The sequence below is a fragment of the Tupaia chinensis genome, unplaced genomic scaffold, assembly GCF_000334495.1.
Source record: "Tupaia chinensis unplaced genomic scaffold, TupChi_1.0 Scaffold146140_1, whole genome shotgun sequence".
In the NCBI taxonomy this organism is placed as follows: Eukaryota; Metazoa; Chordata; class Mammalia; order Scandentia; family Tupaiidae; genus Tupaia; species Tupaia belangeri.
The window spans coordinates 642,611-666,916 of NW_006205995.1; the positions used below are offsets into that span (position 1 = coordinate 642,611).

Below are 24,306 nucleotides of genomic sequence, written 5' to 3' on the forward strand. Positions count from 1 at the left end.
CACTCACTCGCTTTCTGAAAAGAGATTCTGGCTTGACCTTCTGGAATTGTCTGGCTAACATTCCCTGATGAACTGGATTTTCTAAAGATTCCACATCTCCTGGTAATCACTGCCATTCAGACTTCATATCATATTTTCATTTTTATTGGTATTTGTGGTATTTTTATTAAGAGAAAAACACTATGAACTCATGGAAAAAGAGGATACACTGGGGGGAACTTAAAGCACTTGGGAAGCAAGGGAGCAGGCAGCCGTCCATTGACGGAGTCAGTGCAAGGACCAGCAGCCCTGGGACGCACAGGCAGAGAGAGAAGTCTGGGCACCCTGAAAATGTCTCTCCCCTTTAGCATAATTCATCCAAACCTGATTGGAATATTTGACTTCTGTATGTATGTTTGTATTAACAAAACCAACTTTTTATAAAAGCGGCTTACCCCTCCTGACTGTTTAATTGCGCTTTTCCCCCTTTTCACGTGCAGTGTGTCCTTTGCCCTTAATACATAGTTGAGCAATAGTTTCCATGGTTGACTTTGACATAAAGCCACATTTCCACGACCTTAAAAGTGAAGAGTTCTTTGCTTTGGGGATCAGGTACTTCATTAAAATCTAGTGGAAATTGCGGATCATCTTTACCCCCGAAATACACATGCGTGTGCCACCTGTTTGCCCACATGCACATATACACAAAGTGTTGTGCATAATTTCAGGAGATTCTTGAGCCTTTCAGGGTTAAGGGATTCCTAAGTACTTACCACTTGCCAGGCATTGCCTCATTTAATTTTTACCACAATCCTGTGAGCTATTTGTCATGCCTGTTTTGCAAATAAGGGATTTAGATTAAATAACACCTAAAACCATGTACAAAGTAAGTACCAGTATCAGGATTTGAACCCAGGTTGCTCTGACCCTAGAGCCGAACCAAGCTCTTAAACACGGTTATATCGCTGGTCACTTACCATAGGTAAAGAGAGAGGGAAAAGCTCACTTTAAGATTTTAAACTTCTGGGAACCAGCAGTTAGTGTAATGGCTATGTCGCTGGACTCCCACGTACTCGACCGCGGTTCGCGTCCTGGACCCGGTGGCTTAAAACTCACGCCGGGCACGTGTGCGTGCGTGCCCAAGATCCCGAGAGGAGAATGGAGGAGAAGGGATTGCAGCGTGACCATCCCCCCCTGGGGGGTGATTTCTCGCTTTCTGTCTCTATGTCTCTCTCTGTCTGGCGAGTGCACGCGCCCTATAGCAAAAATCCTCTCAAAAAAAAAAAAAAGATTTCAAACTTCTGGTCTAGTAACTGGGTGAAAAAGATCTTAAATGACTTCTCAGACAATATTAGCAAAAACTGTTAACACAAGTTAACATATTCAGCGTAAGAGAAGGCTGCCCTCATTCGCATTTCCACCAGTTTCTGTGGTATTGGAAGGTGCCAGGAAAAGAACGTGTTTAGTAGCCGAGATGTGATTGTCAGAATAGGAAATAAGCAACACGCGAGGGCCTGCTTCACACTCACGGCCGTGACTAAACCATATGCTGTATCTTGTGTATTTTCAGGATTTAGAATACCGGCTAGATCCGAAGACCAAGGAGCTGCCTCACTTACGAAACCCTGACATACTTGTCGGCGAAAATGACCTCACGGCCCTCAGCTACCTTCATGAGCCCGCTGTGCTCCATAATCTCAGAGTCCGCTTTATTGATTCTAAACTTATTTATACCTATTGTGGTAAGTACGCTTGCTTTGCCGTCTGGGCAGCCTGCGGACTCTCTCCTCTAATGGACATGGTCCTGGGAATATTGTCCGTGGGAAAGAGGCTGAGGGTGGATCTCCTCTTAGAGACAAAAACACTTCAGTTTTCAGAAAGATTTACTGGTATTCATGAGCCACGTTGTATTTTGTGTTGAATAAACTCATTGATAAACTTAGGTAATTTTACTCAAAGTGAAAAGAATTGGGCCCATCTTTTGGATCTTTATTTTTTTCCTACAGAAGTCATGTGTCAGACGGAGTGCCCAATTCACTGGTTATTTTCGTCTTTCACAAAAGCTGTTGTGTTCCGGCTCGCTGTGCTTGTTCGGGCCCTGCTCAGGGCAGTGCCGCCACCAGGGACTCGGCTCACCATGCTTTTTGTCTCAGCGATGACGCACATGCATGCGTGTACATTTCTGTTCCTTTCCTCCCCCTCCATCTTCCCTCTGTCTCTCTTTCTATTTTGTTCTTACTCTTTACTTTCTTTCTCCTCTTCTGGCTCTTTTTTCCTCCACTGACTTATCTTTCTTTCATGTTCACTCTCTCCTCTGAAGCTGGGATCAGGGTTTCTAGTCGTTTCCACCTAACCTCATTTCCTAGTGTGCCCACCTCAGAGATCAGCATCTCCCCAGTACACTCCTGTTTTGGATGGGAGCAGCCACCTTTTCTTCTTAAAAGAATTTGTACCCTCAGCCAGCCGGCCGCCTAGCAGTTAAGGTAGCTAGCTGCACATGACTGACTTCATGGTTCAAATCCCGGACCCAGAACTTGAAATAATGCATTAGGCACGTGTGTGTGCGTGCCCAAGATCCTGAGAGGAGAATGAAAAGAGAAGTGCGACATTGCCATCCCGCCGGGGGCTAGTTTTTCACTTTCCCTCTCTCTCTCTCTGCCTGTCTCAAGTTTTATTTTTCTTTAATTTACTTTTTACACACACACACACACACACACACACACACACATATGACCTTCTGATCAAAGCCTTCTCTGGCCACTCTATCAAAGTCATAAATCAGCCTTCTCCTTCCTACTCTTTTTCCTTCTCTGCTTTATTTTTCTCCTTTCATCTTACTATCATCTAACCTGAGATAGATACTTAGCTTTTCTTATCTTGTTAATTTTCCCAATTCTTTCCTAGAATATAAGCCACATGAGGATAAAGATTTGTTTATTGTTGTAAAACTCAGTACTTAGAAAAAACTTGAAACATTGTTGAAGCTGAAGAAGTATTGATTGAATAAATGACCCCATTAAATTAACATGTACCTACTGTCAAGTTTTAAGGAGATACAGAAAAGTATAAAAATGAAAAAATAATAACATGTAGTTCACTGAAAAATAACCAATGTCATGTTGACTTATATCCTTATATCCTTTCTGCGTATATGTGTGAGTCTAAGTAGATATAAAATTACAATCAGTCTATGGATATTTTTGTATCATGTTTTCCTATGACATTTACTATTTTTCAAAAATATAATTTGTGTGGGAACCAGCAGTTAGCGTAATGGCTATGTCGCTGGACTCCCACGTAGTCGACTGCGGTTCGCGTCCCGGACCCGGTTGCTTAAAGCTCACGCCCAAGATCCCGAGAGGAGAATGGAGGAGAAGGGATTGCGGCGTGACCATCCCCCCGGGGGGTGATTTCTCGCTTTCTGTCTCTATGTCTCTCTCTGTCTGTCTGGCGAGCGCACACGCCCTATAGCGAAAAAAAAATCTCTCCAAAACAAAACAAAACAAAACAAAACAAAACAAAACAAAACAAAAAAAATATATAATTTGTGGTGATAGCACCATAGTCTATTATATGCAATGTAACAAAATGTATTTAAAAATGTATTTAAATGTATTAATTAATGCATAATTAAATGATAAACATCTTTATTAAAATTATTATGATAAACATCTTTGTTAAAAATGCCCTTTAGGGGCCAGCAGTTGGCGTAATGGCTATGTCACTGAACTCCCATGTAGTCAACCGTGGTTTGAGTCCCAGACCCGGTGGCTTAAACTCACGCTGGGCACATGTGCGTGCGTGCCCAAGATCCCAAGAGGAGAATGGAGGAGAAGGGATTGCAGCGTGGCCTGGGGGGGGATTTCTTGCTTTTTGTCTCTCTGTCTCTCTCTACCTTTCTGGTGAGCGCACGTGCCCTATAGCAAAAACTCCGCCAAAAAAATAAATAAATAAAGCCCTTTGTACAAATCTTTGAGTATTTAATTTGGATAAACTTCTAGGTGAGGAATTTTTACATCACATATCATGAAAAGAAATAAATACTTTGAAATATGCAAGAGGGCACATGCGCTCGCTGGAGAGAGATGGAGAGATGGGAGAGAGGAGTGACAAAGCACCCCCCATGGGATATGGCCACCTGCAATTTCTGCTCTTCCATCTTTCCCTTGGGATTTTGGACATGCTCACATATGTGCCCTGTATGTTTTTCACGCTACTGGGTCCAGGACTCAAACCACACAGTTGGCCATAGGGGATCTAGCTGCCCTAACCACCACAGGCTGGCCTGACAATATTTTAAGATCTTATAATCTGGTTTCTCTTCAGATCGTATAAATATGCCTTTTATTAAATATTTCTGTGGAGATGAACAATTCTGAGTCTTTAAACAATGTTTTGTGGCCTTGGCATCTCTAATGCTATTTTTTGGTGTCACAGCAGATTTTGGTGTGTTTCTTAAGTTTTCAAAGCTGGTTCCATTTCTCATGATTTAAAGTCACTTGGTGAATCAGGGTGCTCAGGAGCTGCAGACATGTCTTCAGATAGTTTCCTGTTGCCTGTGCCGCTGAGCTGATCTTTGCTGTCCGCAGTCTACTTCATCTCTCTCCATAGCATAAGCTATCATACATTTCTCTCTGTTTGCAAAGTAAGCAATGACCGGACCAGCAGGTGGCGTGGTGCTAAGGTGCTGGGCTCCCAGATGGCCAGCCAAAGCTTGAGTCCCATACCCAGCAGCTTCGAACGTGAAAACAAATAAATAGATAAATGTTCAAATTAAATAATTAAATAGATAAATAAATAAACGACATTTAAATAACATTGCCACATCATTTTAAACAATGTAGTCCAGTTTAAATTAGGATGGCATTTAAGTTAGGATGAATAATAAATTCAGAGGCAAAGGCTATGATATCTTTGATCCTTGGATAATTTGTTAGTTTAATCGTAACTGAAGTTGAAATGAGGTTTTGTGTTAAGTGTGAATCTCACCTTACCATATTTGATGGGCCCACAGGAAATCATTGACTTCTTTTTCTTTCTTTCTTTCTTTTTTATTTTTTTATTCTCCTCCTCAGGTATAGTCCTAGTAGCTATAAATCCCTATGAACAGCTGCCTATTTATGGAGAAGACATTATTAATGCATACAGTGGTCAGAATATGGGCGATATGGACCCACATATCTTTGCGGTAGCTGAAGAAGCTTACAAGCAAATGGCCAGGTTTGTAGACGCTTTCATTGTTATTTCATGGCTCTTATTAGATAGTTTCTTCTTGGCTAAGTCACAGATACTTTCAAGTGAGCTGTAAATCATTTAAAATAAGCCATCTTGACCATTCATCTCGGATGACCTGGTTTTTAAAAATTAAATATTAAAATAATCTCACATTTATAAAGGACATACAGTTTTTGAAAATTGCTTTTGGAACCTCATCCTAATCCTGTGATCAGGCAAAGGCAGATGTTACGTTTTATAGTTGAGAGGATCAAAATTTGGTGGTATTAAGTGACTTGCCCAATGTCACTCAGCTAATGAGTGATAGACCAGAACTAAACAACCTGAGAGGAGGGAAAAAAATCTGTATCCTAGAGAATTAAATCTAAAGGAAAATGTGAATTTTAATATAAGTCTTTTTATAGTAGTGTATCTGTGATTCTACATAACATCTGCAAAATGTCCTTGATATTAACCTGGAGCCCTAACATTTTGAGGGTGAACAGGAGGAAAAGGCTACTTTCAAGACTAGCTTATACTATACCAGAGTGTTATACTCTCCTACACTATGCTATATTGCAATACAATATAATACAGTATACGAGAGGACTTCAAAAGAGTCCTACAAAAACTAAAGCATGAGTTTATTTTGGTGCAACAAACTTGTGAAATCCTTACATAACTTTTTCATATTATGCATTTCCATGAACTTTTGGAAGACTCCCCCCATAATGTAAATTTGCGAATGCATAGAATAGCATATGCTTTGTATATGTAACTTATTTCTCTGGCCTACAAAACAGTTTGACGTATTGTAAATATGATCGGAAACCTGCAAACAATTTACGAAGTAAGTACTGCAGAGTTTCTCCTTCTCTCTAACCAGGGCGAATGTGTGTTTGTACATGACTGAAGCTGTATGTGACGGTTTAGAATTGTCGAATGGCAGAGCCCATAGAAATCATTATGTGTTTTAAATAATTAGGTATATTAATATTTCTAATAGCAGCTAACAGCGCTCTCTCTGTGCAAGGTATTGTTTCATTGCTTTCCTTCCTTAACTAATTTCATCCTCACAGCCACCTTCTTGAGTTTGGCATTATTATTAATCTTCATTTTCAAACAAGAGAACTGAAGCCCAGAGAAGTGATGTAGCTTGGCCAACTCAGCCTGACATTTAGACTACTGGATCCCTAGAGGTTGAGCAGGTGCTTTGAGTCCCAGACCCGGTGGTTTGAAAACCCTGGATGCATGTATGTATGCATGCCCAAAGTCCCAAGAGAGGGTAGAAGTGGAGAAGGGTTATGATGTGACCATTCCCCCAGGGGCTGCTTTCTTGCATTTCCTCCCTCTCTCTGTCCATGGTGAGTGCATGTGCTCTCTGTCAAGTAAAAAAATAAAAAGAGAAGTTGTGTAATGATTCTGAGGTCCCATAACTAGGAAAACCAGTTTTCAAATCCAGTTAGGCTGACATTATGAAATGTTAACATACTAAATTTAAAATAACTAAACATAATTTAGCACTGTATAAAATATCATATTATGCTAGATTCTGCTATAAAATAGTAATGAGTATCCGAAGTGTAAGAAAAGTTAATTATGTAAGTTGAAAATTGAGGCCCTCCCATCTATCAGTGGAGTTTTTCCCTTGAGTTGGGAAAGTTTGCTCCTACTTGGTTTGCACAGCTCTGAGCTTTGTGGTCTGACTCTGGCATCACTCGGTACAGCCTGAGAACTACGGGGCATGGAAGGAGTTAAACTGAGTGCTAGACCCTGAAGGTAATCTCTGGGAAATTTTGTACTGCTCAGAGACTTCTATGACTTCTTTAGAAACACTGCTTCTAAATGTGAAAGCTCTCCCCTTACCCTCTTTGTTACTGGTCGCCCGTGCACAGTGTTAGATTTAGATGTACATTTCTGGCAGTTTACCCTCAGGCTTACTTTGGTTTCCTATCATTTCTCCTCTCCTCCCTCATTATTATCCTCTGTGATCCAATCACTCCGTGCGAGTTCTTAACTGAAGTTTTGTCATTTTCCTTTTGTTCAATGTCTTTTTTTTAGGCGATTTTAAAATATGCTTTAATCAGTTAGGTGTTCTGCCTACCATCGATATGAATAAATCTGCACTCACCAAATCTGCCGCAGTAGCAATTGTTAGACAGCTCATATCTGCCGAGGCTTACAGTCAGGAACTGACGTCGCAGGACCCTTTCTTGCCATTCGTTTCTTGTCGATGAAAGGTGGCATCTTCACCAGATGGCAGTCCTGGGGTTTCACATGACCACAATTCTGAGGGGCCCCTCACACCTCTGAGGAGGGTACAATCCATCGTTCGCTCCATGTAAATTCATTGAGCACTATCCAAATGCCAGGCACTGTTCTAGGTCTAGGGGACAAATTAGACAAAAATTGTTAAGTATTCATACCCCACAAAGGTGGCTTGGCAAACAATAATACATAAATAAAATACAGTCTGTCACAAATTAGTAAGTGCTGTGGAGAGGACATTGCTGGATGATTGATAAAGTTGGAATCTAGACTGTGATTAGATTAGTATTGTATCAATATTGCATTTTCTGATTTTGACCCTTGTGGCTACGGAAGAGCATGTATTTGTTCTTAGGAGACATACTCTAAAAGATGCAGTCTTTATCTCTGCAACTTACTCTCACATGTCTCAGAAAATATTAGTAGGTCTTCAGGAAAGCCAGGACATATTTTTCTAAGCAAAAATGTGTCATGACTTTCCTGGTGACCCAGTAGAATAAGGGAAACAGAGTAATAAAGGAAACAAAGCCTAAATCATTGGTAAATGTAAGTAAAACATATATGGGAGGTCACTGTACTACTTTTATAATTTTGTGTAAGTTTGAAGTCCCATGAAAAGCGCAATTACAGAAAAGACAAAAAGAGCAGATGGCGCTGGGACAGAGGGAGGAGCCAGGAGATGAGTTAGTTACTGCCTCGATCCAAGCAAGCAATGAAAACGTACTGGAGGATATTGGTGGGGCTGGTAAGGAGCGGAAGGATTCTGGCTGTATTTTCAGGACGGAACTGGCAAGGTTCGCTTATGTGAGCATGAGGGAAAAGGAGTTCATGGTGACAGCACAGATTGGGCTGAGCATCTGTAGACTGCTCGCTGGGATGGAAAGGGTCACAGGGTTGTGTTTGAGGGAGGGGGAGAGGGTGGACTCCCATTTTCAGTCTTTCAGGTGGAAATAACATTTTTAGATCTCTGTCCTCAAACCCATGCTGATGCTAGAGATTCTTCTCAGGTGGGTGTATGTCCAGTGATAGTAGTGATACAGTCCTTAAAATAGCTCCTTTCTTTTTTCTTTTTTTGGAGAGGTTTTTGCTATAGGGTGCGTATACTCACCAGAAAGAGAGAGAGACAGAGAGATAGAAAGCAAAAAATCACCCCCCAGGGGAGATGGCCACACCACAATCCCTTCTCCTCTATTCTCCTCTCGGGATCTTGGACACGCACACACACACACGCCCAGTGTGAGTTTAAGCCACTGGGTCTGGGACTCGAACTGCAGTCGACTACATGGGAGTCCAGTGACATAGCCATTACGCTAACTGCTGGTCCCAAAATAGCTTCTTTCTTTTCCTTTTCTTTAAAGAATTATTTTATTTAACTAACTAACTAACTTCCTTCCTTCCTTCCTTCCTTCCTTCCTTCCTTCCTTCCTTCCTTCCTTCCTTTCTTAATTTCTTTTTAATTTGACCAGAAAGGGACAGAGTAAGAGAAAGAGGGGAAAGTGAGAAAGCAAGCTGCCAGGTCCGGGACTCTAACCACAGTCAGCCATGTGGGAGTCCAGCGCCCTTAACCACAAGGCCACCTACCAGCTCCAAATCACAGGTCCTTTCTAAACATGTTCCTTACAGAGAACAATGGTCTCATAAAGTACCTTCATATAATCACCTCTTAATTTGCAGTGTTTTAGTGATTCCTGTTGACTTTCAGAGGAGGAGAACTCAGTGAACAACTGTGCCTGCTTTCCTGCTCACATTCTTGTTTCTCCTTCTTGCCAGTCTTTCCTCATGCTAGAACTGGTCATTCTCTAAAAACTGAGTCCCAGGCCTGCTCTGGTGGCACAAAGGTAGCACAACTCTCTGGAGTGCTGAGGCCATATGGTTAGGCAGGGTTTAGATCCTGGGCTGACCTGAACATACCAGGTATGCACATTCATGATCCCGGCTGGCTGGGAAAAGCTGGGGGACTGTGGCACGAGACCTTGCTGAGTGGGTTTATTTCTCTCTCTCTCTATGGAAGAAACTAAAAAGCTTTAAAAAACAACAACACAAACTAGGATATGGTGTTTAAGGTACTAGATTCCACATGGCCGACTCCGTGGTTTGGGCTTCAGACTTGGCAGCTTGAAAAATATGCAGTGTGTGTATACATGCCCCAAATCCCAAGAAGAAAATAGAGGAAAAGGAATTGCAGCTGATCATCCCCCCGGGGGGTGCTTTCGCACTTCATCTCTCTCTGTCTCTCTCTGGTGAGCTTACACACACTATGGCAAAAATCTTAAAAAAAAAAAACAAAAAAAAAAAACTAAACCAAACTCGATCACACTATTTTCCTTAGCCTATCAGTTTTTAAATTTCATTTTTTTTAAAGCCAGGTAGTATTAATTGTTTAATTCACTGTATTTTCTCTCTATTGTAAATGATATAATAAATCAACTTTATTGACTGAATTTAGTTTATAAGTTTATTTCCCCTCCCTCTCTTTCCCCCTTTCTCTCTCTCTTTCTTTCTTCACTTGTATTTTTGTCTATTTCTGAGTACGAGCAACACAGAGAGATAGCACCCCAACAGGGTCTTGATGCTATCCTCTAGCCCCAGCCTCACCAGCCCCAAATCACGGGCACTCCCATGCCTGGTGTACTCAAGGAGGTCTCTGGATACAAAGAAACCTTCATCGATGAGTTTTCTTTAAAAAAAAGAAAAAGAGAGAAAAACCAAACTGTTGTTGTTGTTGTTGGAGGGCACCTGTGCTTGCCAGGGAGCGAGAGAAGAAGAGGATGAAAGCACCCTCAGTGGGCTTCACGCTGTAATCTCCATTCTCTATCCTGTCAGGGTCTGGGGCATCCATGACATGACTGTAATCTCCATTCTCCATTCTCCATCCTGTCAGGGTCTGGGGCATCCATGACATGTGCTCAGTGTATTTCTCAAGCCGCTGGGTCTGAGACTTGAATCACTTGGCCATCTGGGACCTAGCTTCCCTAACCATCAGGCTATAGTGCAGGCCCCATTTATGAGTTTTCTTGACATAAGTTAGTTATATGCAATAAAGCTTGGTATAGTGAAAAATGTGTCTGAACTAGTCACAGCTCCACCAGTAACTAAATATATGTATCCTTAAATCTGAATATGGGACTAGCTGTCGGCTTAATGGCTGTGTCGCTGGACTCCTATGTAGTCAACCGCAATTCGACCCGGTGGCTTAAAACTCACGCCGGGTGCGTGTGCGTGCGTGCCCAAGATCCCGAGAGGAGAATGGAGGAGAAGGGATTGCAGCGTGGCCATCCCCCTGGGGGGTGATTTCTCGCTTTCTATCTCTATGTCTCTCTCTGTCCTTCTGGCGAGTGCACATGCCTTATAGCAAAAACCTCTCCAAAAAAAAAAAAAATCTGAATATATAAGCTTAACTCTCTTGGTCTCCCTGGGTCTCAGTTTTATCACCTTTAAAATGGAACAGGTTCACAATGGTCTAGCTTAACATTTACAGTATTCTTTGGTATGTGTTTGTTATCTTTCTGTTGATGGAGACTAACGCACACACTTATTTCTTCTTCCCGGAGAGCAGACCAAGGTAAGGAGCTGGGTAGCAAAGCAGAAGGAGCAGAGTGTAGACTTTCCCTGGGAAACATTAGATGTGGGTGTGACAACCCAGCTCGCTCTACCCTGCCAGTCCTCAGCCTTGGAGCAGCTGTCTAAGCTCTCCATGCTGCTGTTTCTCTTATAGAGGGAAAGGTACTAATGTCCTGCTTGGTTCAGAGGGACAAACTGGAGGAGCTGACCAACAAACGCATTCTGAAAAATACTACGAAGTATTCAAAATAAACTGTTTCTGCATCATAACTATCTCTAGGGAGCTTCCTGTCGACATTCTCTTTGCATCTACCTTAGCTTTTTATCCAGTTTTACTATTCCTGACTTTATTTATTGCCAGGTCTTCCTTTGGGGTGGTTCCTTTTGTCGTTTAGTCATGTGGTCTCTGAGTGCTCGGGTTCATGGGCCAAGTGGAAGCTGGGTGCTAGGGATGACAAAAGCTCTCCTCTTGCACCTGTGGCAGCTGCCAGGAGGGGCAGAGAATCCTGCCTTTGCAAATATGCTTAAAGTAATAAGTGTTACCAATGAGAGTTTATACATGGCAGATAAAGATAGATTCATTTGTATTAATTAGTAGTTACCATGTACAGAGGCCTTAGTGTGCCAAACATGGTGTCAGACATGGTACCCCAATCCTCATGGCATCCCCATGAGGATTTTCTTTTAGAGTATCATTTATTTATCATCCTCCTCCTCATTATTATTATTTTATTTGCTACAGGGCATGTGTGCTCACCAGAGATAGAGAGAGAGGGAAAGCTGCCACGTCTAGGACTCAAACCACAGTAGGCCATTGGGAGTCCAGCACTCTAACCACCATGCCACCTATCCATGCTGGCCCTATCCCTGCTTTACTTTACAAGAGCGGAAACCAAGTGGCATCACTTGATCAGACCATAATGCTAATAAATGGCACCGGGACCTGAGATTGAACCCAGCTCCGAGACTCTGAAGCTTTCTTCTTTGTTGTTTTGTTTTCTTACTTTCAACTCCCTAGCCCTATCCTAACAGGTTTATTCCCTCAAATTCATATCACATAGTTCTATTTCTGTTCCTCTGATTTAGCCTAGAATAACCTTCTCCATGCTCTTTTACCTGCCTGACTTATATTTACTCTTTTTTTAGCAAGAGATTTTTTTTTTTTTCTTTTTGCTATAGGGCACATGCGCTCCCTGGAGAGACAAGAGAGAGACGGCAAGAAATCACCCCCTGGGGAGATGGCCACGCCACAAGACATTCTCCTTTCGAGATTTTGGGCATGCATGCACACATGCCCGGCATGAGCTTTAAGCCACCGGATTTGGAACTCGAACCACGGTCAACTTGATGGGAGTCCAGCAACATAACCATTATGCCATCTGCTGATCCCTGACTTATGTTTACTCTTAACGGTCCACTCAAGTTTTACTTTCCCACCTCGGTGTTCAGTAAAAGGTCCCTCTTCACAATTCTTTATTATACGAGCTATTCACCTGGGACTCACTGCATACTTTCTGTCCCATAAGGCTGCAGTGGGAATAAACCACAGTTGGTGTAAAAGCACAACAATACGTAAATGTTATAAACAAACATGATTGGTTATCTCCGTTTGGCATCTTTATAGACTGCACAGACTCCATGCTAAGGGGAGGGAAAGCTCAGGTTGACATGAGGTCTGAGCGCCCTGTGACAGCTTCTCACCAGACCGAATAACCTCGGCGATGTCTAGGGGATGCTTGCTCTCATTTCTCTCTTCCTCTCTAAAGAACAGCTTCCAACTCTGCCAGCATCCTCTTTTATAGTAAATATTTACACTTAAAAATGAAACAAAATGTTGTCATTGTGATTTTATTGTCTAGTATCAACTTCAGAGTTTACTCTTCTCTTTTTGGGACTAATCCAAAGTGGTAAGCATTGTGAGACAGAGAACAGAACAGTTTGATTTTGATGAGTAATAATAATGAAAAAATTAGCATCTCAGGGCCAGAGCGGAGCACTGTGGTAAAATACGGTGCTCTTCAAAGCAGTCTTACACGGGAGGTTCAAACCTGGAGACCTCCCTGAGTCTTCTAGGCACAAATGTGCCATTGAGCCAGGGCTGGCTAATGGCTGGGGATAGATTATGACATCAAGACTCTGGCAGGTATCCTCTCTCTCTTTTTCTCTGCCTATCTTGCTCAGGAAAGAAATAATTAAAAAATATATTTAGCATTTCCTTAATAAGAGAGTGAGGGGTTAGGGTCTCAGCGAAGCCACATCTTTAAGTCACCACCATAAAAGCACAGCTTTGGAAGAAAGCATTTTGTTATACTAACTTAATTTTTTCTTTCTCTCTCACTTATTTATTTATTTATTTTAGGTTTTTGTCATAGGGTGTATGTGATCTCCAGAGAGAGAGACAGAGACACAGAAAGACAAAGAGAGAGAGAGAAAGTGAGAAATCACCCCCCAGGGGGAGGGCCATGTCATAATCCCTTTTCTTCCATTCTCCTCTTGGGACTTTGGTCACATGTGCACTTGGCCCAGCATGTTTTTCAAGCTGTCAGATGCAGGACTTGAACTGCAGTCAACCATACGGGAGTCCAGTGCCTTAACCACATGTCATGTGCTGATCCCAATATTTTCTCTTTTTAACAAGGCATCAAATAAAAGGAGAAACAATCAGATTGATTATCTGCAAAAAAGTAAACCTTCAGATTTTGTTTGCCTGGAGTACATTTGCTTATAAGCTAAAATTTAGACCTAGGTGCTTACACACTTCAATAAGGTACATGGCAACACCCAGTGCAAGGGTTGTCAGGGTTAATGTCAGCATGGGTGGAAATATGAACTGGAGTGTGCATTAGTCAGAGCGATACTTCATGGTGATGACCTGGGTATGACTGAAGTATGCTCACTAAGTTTACAGAGTTGATCATTCTAGAAGATATAAGTAGTATTCAATTAGACTACAAACTAGAAAGATTACATTTTTTAAAAGGGTAAAGTTCAAAAGGAAAAAAATCTATAAAATAAATACAATAGAGGGGCTGGCAGGTGGCATGGTGGTTAAGGGTGCTGGACTCCCATATGGCCAACTGTGGTTTGAGTCCCGGACCTGGTGGCTCGCTTTCTCACTTTTTCTCTCTGTTTCCCTCTGGTGAAATTAAAAATAAGTAAAGTTATATAAAATAATTCTTTAAAAAAATAAATACAATAGATGTAGAATGAAAGCTTTATGGAAACAATGAAGGACTGGATAGACCAAACTGATGTGAGATTACTGATGATCATAAAAGGAAAGTAGATTAGAGTAGATATTCATCATCATTCATCAGCCTAGAGTAGATAGTCTTTTTTTTAAGATAATTTTATTTAATTGTGTTCATTATTATTATTTTAAAATTTTACCAGAGAGAGAGAGAGAGAGATGGTAAGTGAGAACGAAAGCCATTAGGTCCAAGATTTGAGCCACAGTAGGCCATGCTGGAGTTTAGAATCCCAACCATAATGCCACCTGCCTGCCCCTATGGATATTCTATTCTTCAATACATTTTTCCCCCTGGGGTTTCAGTTTTCTCTACATAGTTTAATTCTCATTTTTCCCCACATAACCCAGTTTTCTACTAATTTACATAGAAGAGTCAAGTCAGGCATTACCTTCTCTGGAAAGGCTTTTCAGACATACTCTCTTAACGTCCCCTCCTGAATCCACGCCCTTCCTTGAATAGTGAATAAACTTTATTTGTAGCAGTTACTCCCCACTGTATTTTTACACGTATACTTTTTAGGCTCCCTTAATAGACTATTACCCTAGAGTCCTTTATCTCCATGAAGTAGTTAGCACATTCTGGCTGCTCACCAGGTTTGTTGAATAAATGAATGAAGCAGTATTTTTTTTAAGTGGAGACTTTTCTTTCACATGAGAACTTTTAGAATTCCTATTGCCTGAAACAAGTCAGAAGAGCTTATCTCTACTTCACAACACTAAGTACCAAAGCTATTCAGGATCTTCATAGAGCCTTTGAGAGAGCTAGCCAAGCCAGAAATTGTTCATCTTTGGTCCATACTTCCAGAAGATGCTCCAGACTGAGTTGTCCTCAATGAGAGATCTTTGTTTCTTAATTTGGTTTCATCAGGCCTTGAAGTGAGCCAAGACTAGGACCTGGATTCTCAGAGGTTCAGATAATGGAAGAGTGGTATTTTTTTTAGAGAAAGATTTTTGCTATAGGATGCATATGCTCACCAGAAAGACAGAGATAGAAAGCAAGAAATCACTCCCCGGGGGTTGGCCATGCTGCAGTCCCTTCTCCTCCATTCTCTTCTCAGGATTTTGGGCACATACACACACGTGCCCAGCTCGAGTTTGAAGCCGCCAGATCCAGGACTCAGACCATTGTAAACCACTTGGGAGTCCAGAGATGGAACCACTACACCATCTGTTGGCTCCAAGAGTACTTCTTATCTATTGGAGTACTTAAGGTTTATATTAGGGAAGAGTTGTTACTTTTTATAATTAGAATGTTCTCTTAAGCTTGGGAGAACAGGGAAAGCTCTCTGCCAAAAATGTTATGGAACTAGAAGAAACAATAAAGGACCTTTTAAGCATTTAAGAACCATTGGTTATAAGGACTAGGATCTATAAATACTGGAAAAGAAAATGTATCTGTGGCATGTATGTTTGTACAAATCTCTTATCTGAACAATCTTTGATTTTATTGCCTTTAACGTTTTGTGTATTTCCTTTAATTATAGGAAAAGACTATCACATATGAACTTTTGGACTCTTTTTTTTTTTTTTACTTGCCAGAAGGCACATGCACTCCCCAGAGAGAGAGAACACCTCCCCTCAATGGGGCATGGTCATTTTGCTATCCTTTTCCTCTATTTCTCCTTCCCACCAGGAATTTGGGCACACATGTACACATGCCCATCGTGTTTCTCAAACCTCAGGTCAGGATTCAAGCTGCAGTTGACCATGTGGGATCCAGCTCCCAACGCACCATGCTCAACCACTCCTGTGCTACAGGGCCTGTCCTAGGATTTTTGGTGCAACACTTTATTACAGGGATTTACAATAGCTTTGCAAAGGCAATGCAGTTAAGGATAGACATTTTCATTGAGATTTTTCTTTTAATCAAACTCCTTATCCTGTGTGCTATTGGAAGGAGTGCTGGAAAAATTTTGTCAAGGTAACTGTCACCTGAGTTGTAGTGGCAAAACCTATCAGTGGGAATTGGGAAGGGTTCATATCATCTCTGATGATATTAGAGGGAATCTAAAGACTGCTGATACTAGCCTTAATTAATGTATGGACAAAAATAAATTCTGAGGACTTTGAGTTGACTAAAAAAGACTATATTGGCACCACAATGAGAGTTGTTCTATTAGAGTGATTTATCTTGATGTCATTCATGAACCAATAGAGGCAACAGGTAGATCTAGTTCGGTCTAGAAATTCAAATGAAAAAAAGATCAGATGACAAATATGGTTCAAGGGGGTTTTATTAATTTCTTTAAAGAATTTATTTATTTAACTTTATTTATTTTAATTTCACCAGAGAGAGACTGTGTGTGTGTGTGTGTGAGAGAGAGAGAGAGAGAGACAGAGCGAGAGGAAAAGTGAGAACCAAGCTGCCAGGTCCGGGACTCAAACCATGGTTAACCATGTGGGAATCTAGCGTCCTTAACCACCACGCCACCTGCCAGCCCCAAGAGAGTTTTATACAAATAAGGATCACATGCAAGTTTCTACTATAAGAATTATTCATTCTTCAGTGTGTTGCCCAGGTTTCCTGATTTTCCACACAGTATGGAAGTCAGACATCAGGAACAGGCTGCTCTGTGACGCTGGCAGTGTGATATGACAGGCCTGAGTTGGCTACTGTCTCAGTATTTTTCAAGGTCTATAGAATAAAGTAGTGACCTTTATTTCTCAAAGCAAAAAGGACATTTTTCCTTCATTTTCTAAATTTCTACTTTGGGAATTAATTGCAGAGATCTGTTGATTGTACCACTGTGGTGTCTGACTTGCTGCTGACCAGCTCATCCTTGCTTCAGACGTTTAGATTTCCCATCTGGGCCCCCTGTCTCCATACTCCACATTGCTGCCAGAGCACTTTTACTAGCTAGATGATGTTAGTGGGCACTCCATCACCTCCAGGTTAAGTTCAGATTCCTTCACATCTTCTATAAAGTCTTCCTGACCTAGGTCTTGCTAATCTCTGCAGATCTGTCATGACTCCATTTTCCAGCCACATGGAATTATTTGCTGGTTCCTAACTTATGATTCTGAACCTTCACTTATGCTATCCCCTTTACTAGAACGTTCCCTTCCTGACTTCCCTGCTTTCTCTCTCACTCTCACCCTTCTAGACATTGCTCAGTCTCCGTCCTTAGGGAACCTTCCTGGATCACCTTCCCCTCTCAGTGCCGCCTCACACATACAGTAATCTCACATCACTGGTCTGTCTCTCCCAGGCAGGCCATCAACACATGAAGGCATTGGTCATGTCTTAGGTGACATGTGTCTGTGGCATTTACCACAATGCTCGCCATGTAGTTGGTGTTTGCTAAATATCTGTTGAGTGGATAAATCTTATTTAAAAATAGCAAAAGGTCATCTGTAATTGAACCACTTCCCTGTCTTGTGACTTTGTAGGATAGTTCCAATAAAAACCTTTGAAGTCATCTCATCTCTTTGTAAATTAGGGCACAGATAATACCACTTTTATGTACTTGTTTAGCTGTTTTGATGAATTAAAATTTGATTGCTGGTTTCATCTCAGGAAATGAAAATGTCCTGCTTCTGTCCTGGCAGAGATCGTAGCCCAAGCAGGGGAGCCACTCCTGAGCTAGGGTGCTCACTGACGCTCTGTTCCCCCCGTAATCAGTACATATTTACTGAGCACTGAGCATTCGCAGTGTGTCAGGCTCCGAACGAGATGCCGGCTATAGAGGTGACGAAGATGCAGGATCTTGATGTCAAAAGTCTTGTGAGCAAGCTCTTCCTGAGAGTTTTTGAGCCATTATATGAACTAATTAAAGATGTAATGTTAGATCATCTTCTAGTTCTGAGAAGAGTAGTACTAGGTAAATACTAGATACATTCCATGGTCTTATTAAGAATAACATGGCGGGGGGGGGAGGGCTTTTCTAAAAGACCACAGATAATTTGCATTATGAAAATAATTGAATTATGTATGGATTTCAGTTTTTGCTTGCACCAAAACAAACTCATGCTTTAATTCCATTTTCCCACGAACTTTATGAAGTCCCCTCATAGCATTCAATCACACCTTCAGACATGAATGGAGCTTGACATAGTTGAATGAAAACAGCCACCAAATGGACGGTGTGTCTCCGGCGATGAGACTGCTTTCGTAGGAACTGGAGTTTGTGGAAGATACCACCTCGTGAACTGTTAACTAGTAGGCAATTTGAAATGTTTTAAATGGTTTTATCATTTTAATTAAATAGAATATTCTAAATTCCTTTGCTGTTGCTCCAGACAAGATCTCTTTTCTCTTCTGAGATGGCTGACAATCGTACTGTAAGATATCAAAGTGACTCTCTAGGAATGAGATACCACATTTGAAATATGAACACACAGAAAAATGCAGAGAACTGCTATTCCAGATTTAGGTGACACTCTAATGTAATGCTTGCTATCCTCTTCTCCCTCTCTGCTTATTCTCAGTTTATAAGTGCAGTCTTGTGTCACTTAACAACAGGGATACATTCTGATATATATAATAGCGTGCATGTTATTAGGTAATTTTGTCAATATGTGAACTTTATAGAGTGTACCTACACAAACCTAGATGCTATAGCCAACCACACACCTCGGCTACATCACTGACGGAAGCATCATTATACAGCACTTACCTATAATTATTCTTTTTCTTTTTCTTTTTTATTTCTTCCATGAGAGAGGGACACAGACAGACAGGCACCCCAACAAGGTCTTCATGCCACTACCAACCCCAGCCTCAACCAGCCTGCATCACAGCACGCAGAGGGAGGCTCCAGGATGTGAACCCAGGACCTTCCCACTGGGGTCCAGTTGTCTTCCTGCTGTACCATCCTTTGGCTCTGTAGTTCTTTTTATTAGGGAATACTGGTCTGAGATTTCTTTCCACGCTGTTGTACGTATCAGTGCACAGAAACTCGCCGACGAGAACAGATAATGTTAATCACATTCAGAAACGGGCAGCAGTGGCAGTTGCTCCTGTTTGTTTTACAGAGACGAACGGAATCAGTCCATCATTGTCAGCGGAGAATCTGGAGCAGGCAAAACAGTCTCGGCTAAGTACGCCATGCGGTACTTTGCGACCGTCAGTGGTTCTGCCAGTGAGGCCAATGTGGAGGAGAAGGTCTTGGCCTCCAACCCCATCATGGAGGTAAGACGCAGCCTCCTCACTCAGCCTCCTCACCATGTTGTCCTGTTAAGAAACATGCTCAAAAGCCTACGGATGCAACGTGTCAGAAAGCCTGGGGTCTCTCAGCCACCAACATTAGGGACATACTTTTCTGCATGTTAGTAAGCGATCGAAGAAAAGGGAAACTCCAGGAAAGTAGACACCGCCAGTAAAGCCCAGATGTGGACGAACCTGCTCTAGTCCGTAATCCCGCGTTTGTCACCTCCCAGCTAAATGGTTGCCTGTGAATTCCGGGGTACAGTGCTTCGTTTTTTGCTGTTCGTTTCTCCTAGTTGATTCGGGTTATTTTTTCTGTTCCAGAAGTTCAAGTTACTACATTTCCCCCCAATCCTGGGTTCTCTGTTAATTGATGTATAGCAGTTGTACATATTTATGGGGTTCTGAGTTCTCATTTACGTAAGCTCTAGCCCAAACACAGGATCCACTCTGCTGCGGCATGAGTGGGTGCCATTATTCCTCCGCCCACATGTCACTTTCTGTTCATAGTCCACTCTGTTTACGTGTAAATTTTAAATTCCCCTGCCAGATTTGAGCTATAAACTTAAACTATAATCTTGGCAGCATTTCTCTTTTTGTTTCTCTCAAGTATATCACACAGATTTAGGTTAATAAAATTTTTTGATAACTATGTTTTGAGAGAGAAAGACCAATATACTTTGAAATGTCAAATGCATACACGAAAGAGAAATGCCTTTGCCCCTCCCAAATGGGAATATCTATGTAAGAATTTGAGGTTTTAAGATTTGTAACAAGGGACTATTATTAATATGATTTTTTTTAATGTTACAGTTTTTTTGTGTAAGTAGAGAAAAATACATCTTAGTAAATGGAGAGAAATTGGTTCAGATATGCAGAAACCAACTTTTCTTGTTACAAATTCAATCAGTAGTTTCATTCCGTCTTTTTTCCTTTGTCAAGCCTTATGTGTTACCCAGACACAGATGGAGTTAAAACTGGCCTAGTGCACCTGTGTACAAATCTGCCCGGAGGTAATTGTGCCTGGTTTGCAGTGCTGTGTGTGACACCTCGAAACAGAATGCTGTGACCCCTCGTCTGTAGGGCTGCCCCCTAGAGCAGCAGGACCTTGTTCTTAGCACGGAAGACAAGATGCAGTGGAGAAGCCGTTAGTACTCCTGGGTAGGGCCCGCGGTGGAAGGAAAACTGGAAAGGTTTTTCTGAAATAGCAGGGACAGGAAGAAACAGATGTTCATGCCAAAGACAATAATGAAGATTTTAAGCAAGTATTAAGATTTTGAAAGAATTTGGGGCTGGCAAGTGGCATGGTGGTTAAGGGCGCTGGACTCCCATGTGGCTGACCATGGTTCAAGTCCCGGACTTGGTGGCTTGCTTTCTCACTTTCCCTCTCTCTGTCTCTCTCTGATCAAACTGGATGATAATAATGATGATGATGATGATAAATAAATAAAGTTAAATAAAATAATATTTTAAAAATGATTGAATAAAGAAATATTTTTTTTAAAAAAAGAATTATTTAACTTTATTTATTTATTTACTTTAATTTGACCAGAGAAGGACAGAGTGAGAGAGAAAGGGAAAGTGAGAAAGCAAGCTGCCAGGTCCAGGACTCAAACCATGGTCAGTCATATCCACATTATTTTTATAATAGTATATTATTATAATTGTTCTGTATATTTTATTGTGGTATATTATTATAATTGTTTTTTTTATTAGTTATAATGAATCATTTTTTACTATATCCTAGTGTATAAATTAAACTTTATTATAGGTATGTATTAGGGGAAAAAAATACAATATGGTCTGCCTTGGCAGTGGTGATGTGCTGCTCTGCAGAGCTGGGGCCATATGGAAGATCAGGGTTTGGTTCCGGTCTGACTATTCATGCAGGGCGCTGTACACACATGATCCTGGCTAAGAAAGCTGAGGGGCTCATGGTGTGAGATCCTGTTAATAATAATATATATATAAAGTTAAATATAATAATTCTTAAAAAAAAGATTTAGAAAGAATTTAAGCCACAGGTATAGTGGTAGATGCTACTTGTGTTAATATTGGGGAAATATAACCTGAGGAGCCAGTTTTTGGTAGTGGGTCAAAAAAAAAGGGATTTGCTTCTTACCATTATTTTGATCATGACAACAAGTTATTAGTACTTTGGCAACACTTGAGGCTATCCTAACTCCTAAAATTAGAATATCCCACCATCTTGATTGGGATGGCTTTAGGAGATTCCATCTCTTCTAAACTTGGGTCATATAATACTAGGATTTGATGTTGTCCTGAGGATAACAATCTGAAATGAATCTTACAGAATATATCAAAGTTGAATGAACTGTTTTATGATTTCTATCTAAAATCAGCTACATGGCTTTTTCTGCAATACAGTTTGGTTTAAAAAATTTGAAATGGAGAGTCTGGCAGGTGGCATGGTGGTTGAGGTGATAGACTCCTACATGGTCAACCACGGTTTGAGTCCTGGACCTGGCTGCTTGCTTTCTCACTTTTTCTCTCTCTCTCTTCAAGTTGAAAAAATAAAAATAATAATAAATGCAATTAAATAAATCTTTTTTAAAAAGTTTGAAATGGACACAGATTATTCTTACTATTCAGCTATAGGGAATTTGCCGTGTGCTGGGTTCAACAAAAGAAAAAAGATAAAGGGATCAGCCATGCATAGATTCTTGCATCTATATTGTTATTTAATCTGCCTATGGAATTTGGATTAAGAAAAATTTGGTGAAGAGTTAGATATCAAATTTTTTTTGAGAGGTTTTTACTATAGGGCGCATGTGCTCACCAGAAAGACAGAGAGAGACAGAGAGACAGAAAGCAAGAAATTACGTCCCCCAGGGGTGATGGTCACGCCTCAATCCCTTCTCCTCTATTCTCCTCTTGGGATCTTGGGCACGCACGCACACGTGCCTGACGTGAGTTTAAGCCATCAGGTCCTGAAACGGGGGGGTTACTACAGGGGAGCCCAGCGTTGTAGCCATTACTCTAACTGCTGGTCCCTAGATATCAAGTTTTCAACAACTACAAAGGAGAGTGGTGTGGCCATCCCCCCAGGGGGTGATTTTAGTTTGGAAAACTAAAATGAGATTTAGAGCTCAGAAATGGTGACAAAGGATTTGCAATTACTGGAAGAAAACATAGGTAAAATATTGAGTCTGTAGCCTAGAAAATATACAGTTTTAAACCTGCTTCAAGTCCATGTCTGCACATCAGAGTCTATGATCACTGAGAGGGTGATGTCATGAAGGGGGTGTCTGGGTCTCCAGTAATCTGCCAAAACTCTTCCTTGGATAATGAGCATCTTCCATGGTAACATCCCAGCTCAGTGGCTAAAAGGATTTGCACATTATCCTTGAGGAAAGAAAATCTTCATCTGCATGAGAAGTTTCTTTAGCAAACTATGAGTAATGTACTGAGAAATGGTTCTTTTTTTTTCTGTTTAGTATCACATGTTTTCCTCTGGAAATTTTCATCAGGAGATGGGGATAGAGAAGATTCTCAGGGCACTCTGGATCTTAATAGTTCTTTCTCATTTGCAGTAACCACAATTGAAGGTTTTAATTCCATTGAGTAAAGAAAAATAACACATACAACATATAACTAAACTCGGTAGTAAAATTGGGGCCAGCAAGTGGTGTGGTGGCTCAGGAACTGGACTCCCACATGACCGACTGTGGTTCAAATCCTGGACCTGCTGTCTTGAAAATCATACCGGATCTGGATGTCTGCCTTTATTCCAGGAGGAGAATGGAGGAAAAGGGATTGCAAAATGGCCATCCCTGCAGCGGGTGATTTCTCAGTTTCCTTTGCACTGTCTCTTTCTGTCTCTGGCAAATACACACTCCCTAAGGCGAAAGCCTTAAAAAAATTTAAAATCAATAGTAAAAATCAAGATCACACAATTTCTCCCTTCCTTTAGTGATTTCTTGCAGACTTAAGCGAAGATAGTATTAGGGAGTCTCTGTGAATACAGTACTCATGGGACCAGCAGTAAGGGCTATGTTGCTGGACTCCCATGTAGTTGACCACAGTTTGAGTTCCAGACCCGGTGACTTAAACTTTCACTGGGTGCGTGTGCGTGTGTGCCCAGGCTCCTAAGAGGAGAATGGAGAAGAAAGGATTGCAGCATGGCCATCCCCCCTGGGAGGTGAATTCTCACTTTCTGTCTTTCTGTCTCTCTGTCTCTCTCTTTCTGGCGAGCGCACATGCCCTATAGCAAAAAGCTGTCTCAAAAAAAAAAAAAATACAGCACTCATGTGGCAGAGGGGGCAGTTAGGGAGAATGGTTAATTAGAACCTTTTCTATGTGAAGTTCAGGGCTTTGAGTCATATACTTTTTTTTTTAAAGAGAGTTTTTATTTTTTATAGGATGTGTGTGCTTGCTGAAGAGACAGAGAAAAAGAAAGCAAGCAATCACCCCCCGGGGGGTGGCCATGCCACTATCCTTTCTCCTCCATAATCCTCTCAAGATTTTGGGCATGCACACACACGCATCCGGCGTGAGTTTTAGTGTGCCGGGTCCAGACTCAAACCACTGTCGACTACATGGGAGTCCAGCAACATAACCATTATGCCATCTACTTGTTCCAAAATCATATAACTTTATTTTTGAAAAGGACCCTAGATCTTCTCCACCCTAGTCAAGTTTTACTTGGAGACATTAATACCGCCCAGAGAGATTAAGTGACAGCAAGTTGGTAGTCTTGAGTATTCTCTTTCATTTGTTCCTTCTACTATTCTTTGTTCTATGTTGAGTACATTTTACTCAAAAACAAAAGCATGTGCTTCGATTCTAGCAGCATAGACAGTGTGGTTCTGGCCAGTCGGCCACCCTGGTTCCCAGTCTAAGTAGGTAGGGAGTGATGGTGTAGGGA

The 24,306-nt window shown here is 41.3% G+C and overlaps 1 protein-coding gene and 1 non-coding gene across 2 annotated transcripts in view; both read left to right on the top strand.

The window, feature by feature from the left end:
• MYO5A (myosin VA) overlaps nucleotides 1-24,306 on the top strand; it is a 155,576-nt gene that overhangs the window by 23,384 nt on the left and 107,886 nt on the right. Inside the window, exons 5-7 of the mRNA XM_014584250.2 lie at nucleotides 1,550-1,721; nucleotides 5,055-5,199; nucleotides 19,247-19,403. Coding sequence (XP_014439736.1) covers nucleotides 1,550-1,721; nucleotides 5,055-5,199; nucleotides 19,247-19,403 — 474 coding nt within the window. The remainder of the gene's footprint in view (nucleotides 1-1,549; nucleotides 1,722-5,054; nucleotides 5,200-19,246; nucleotides 19,404-24,306) is intronic.
• Nucleotides 4,286-4,399, top strand: LOC114006204 (U5 spliceosomal RNA). Its single transcript, XR_003547956.1, has one exon. It is a non-coding gene; the product is annotated as a U5 spliceosomal RNA (small nuclear RNA).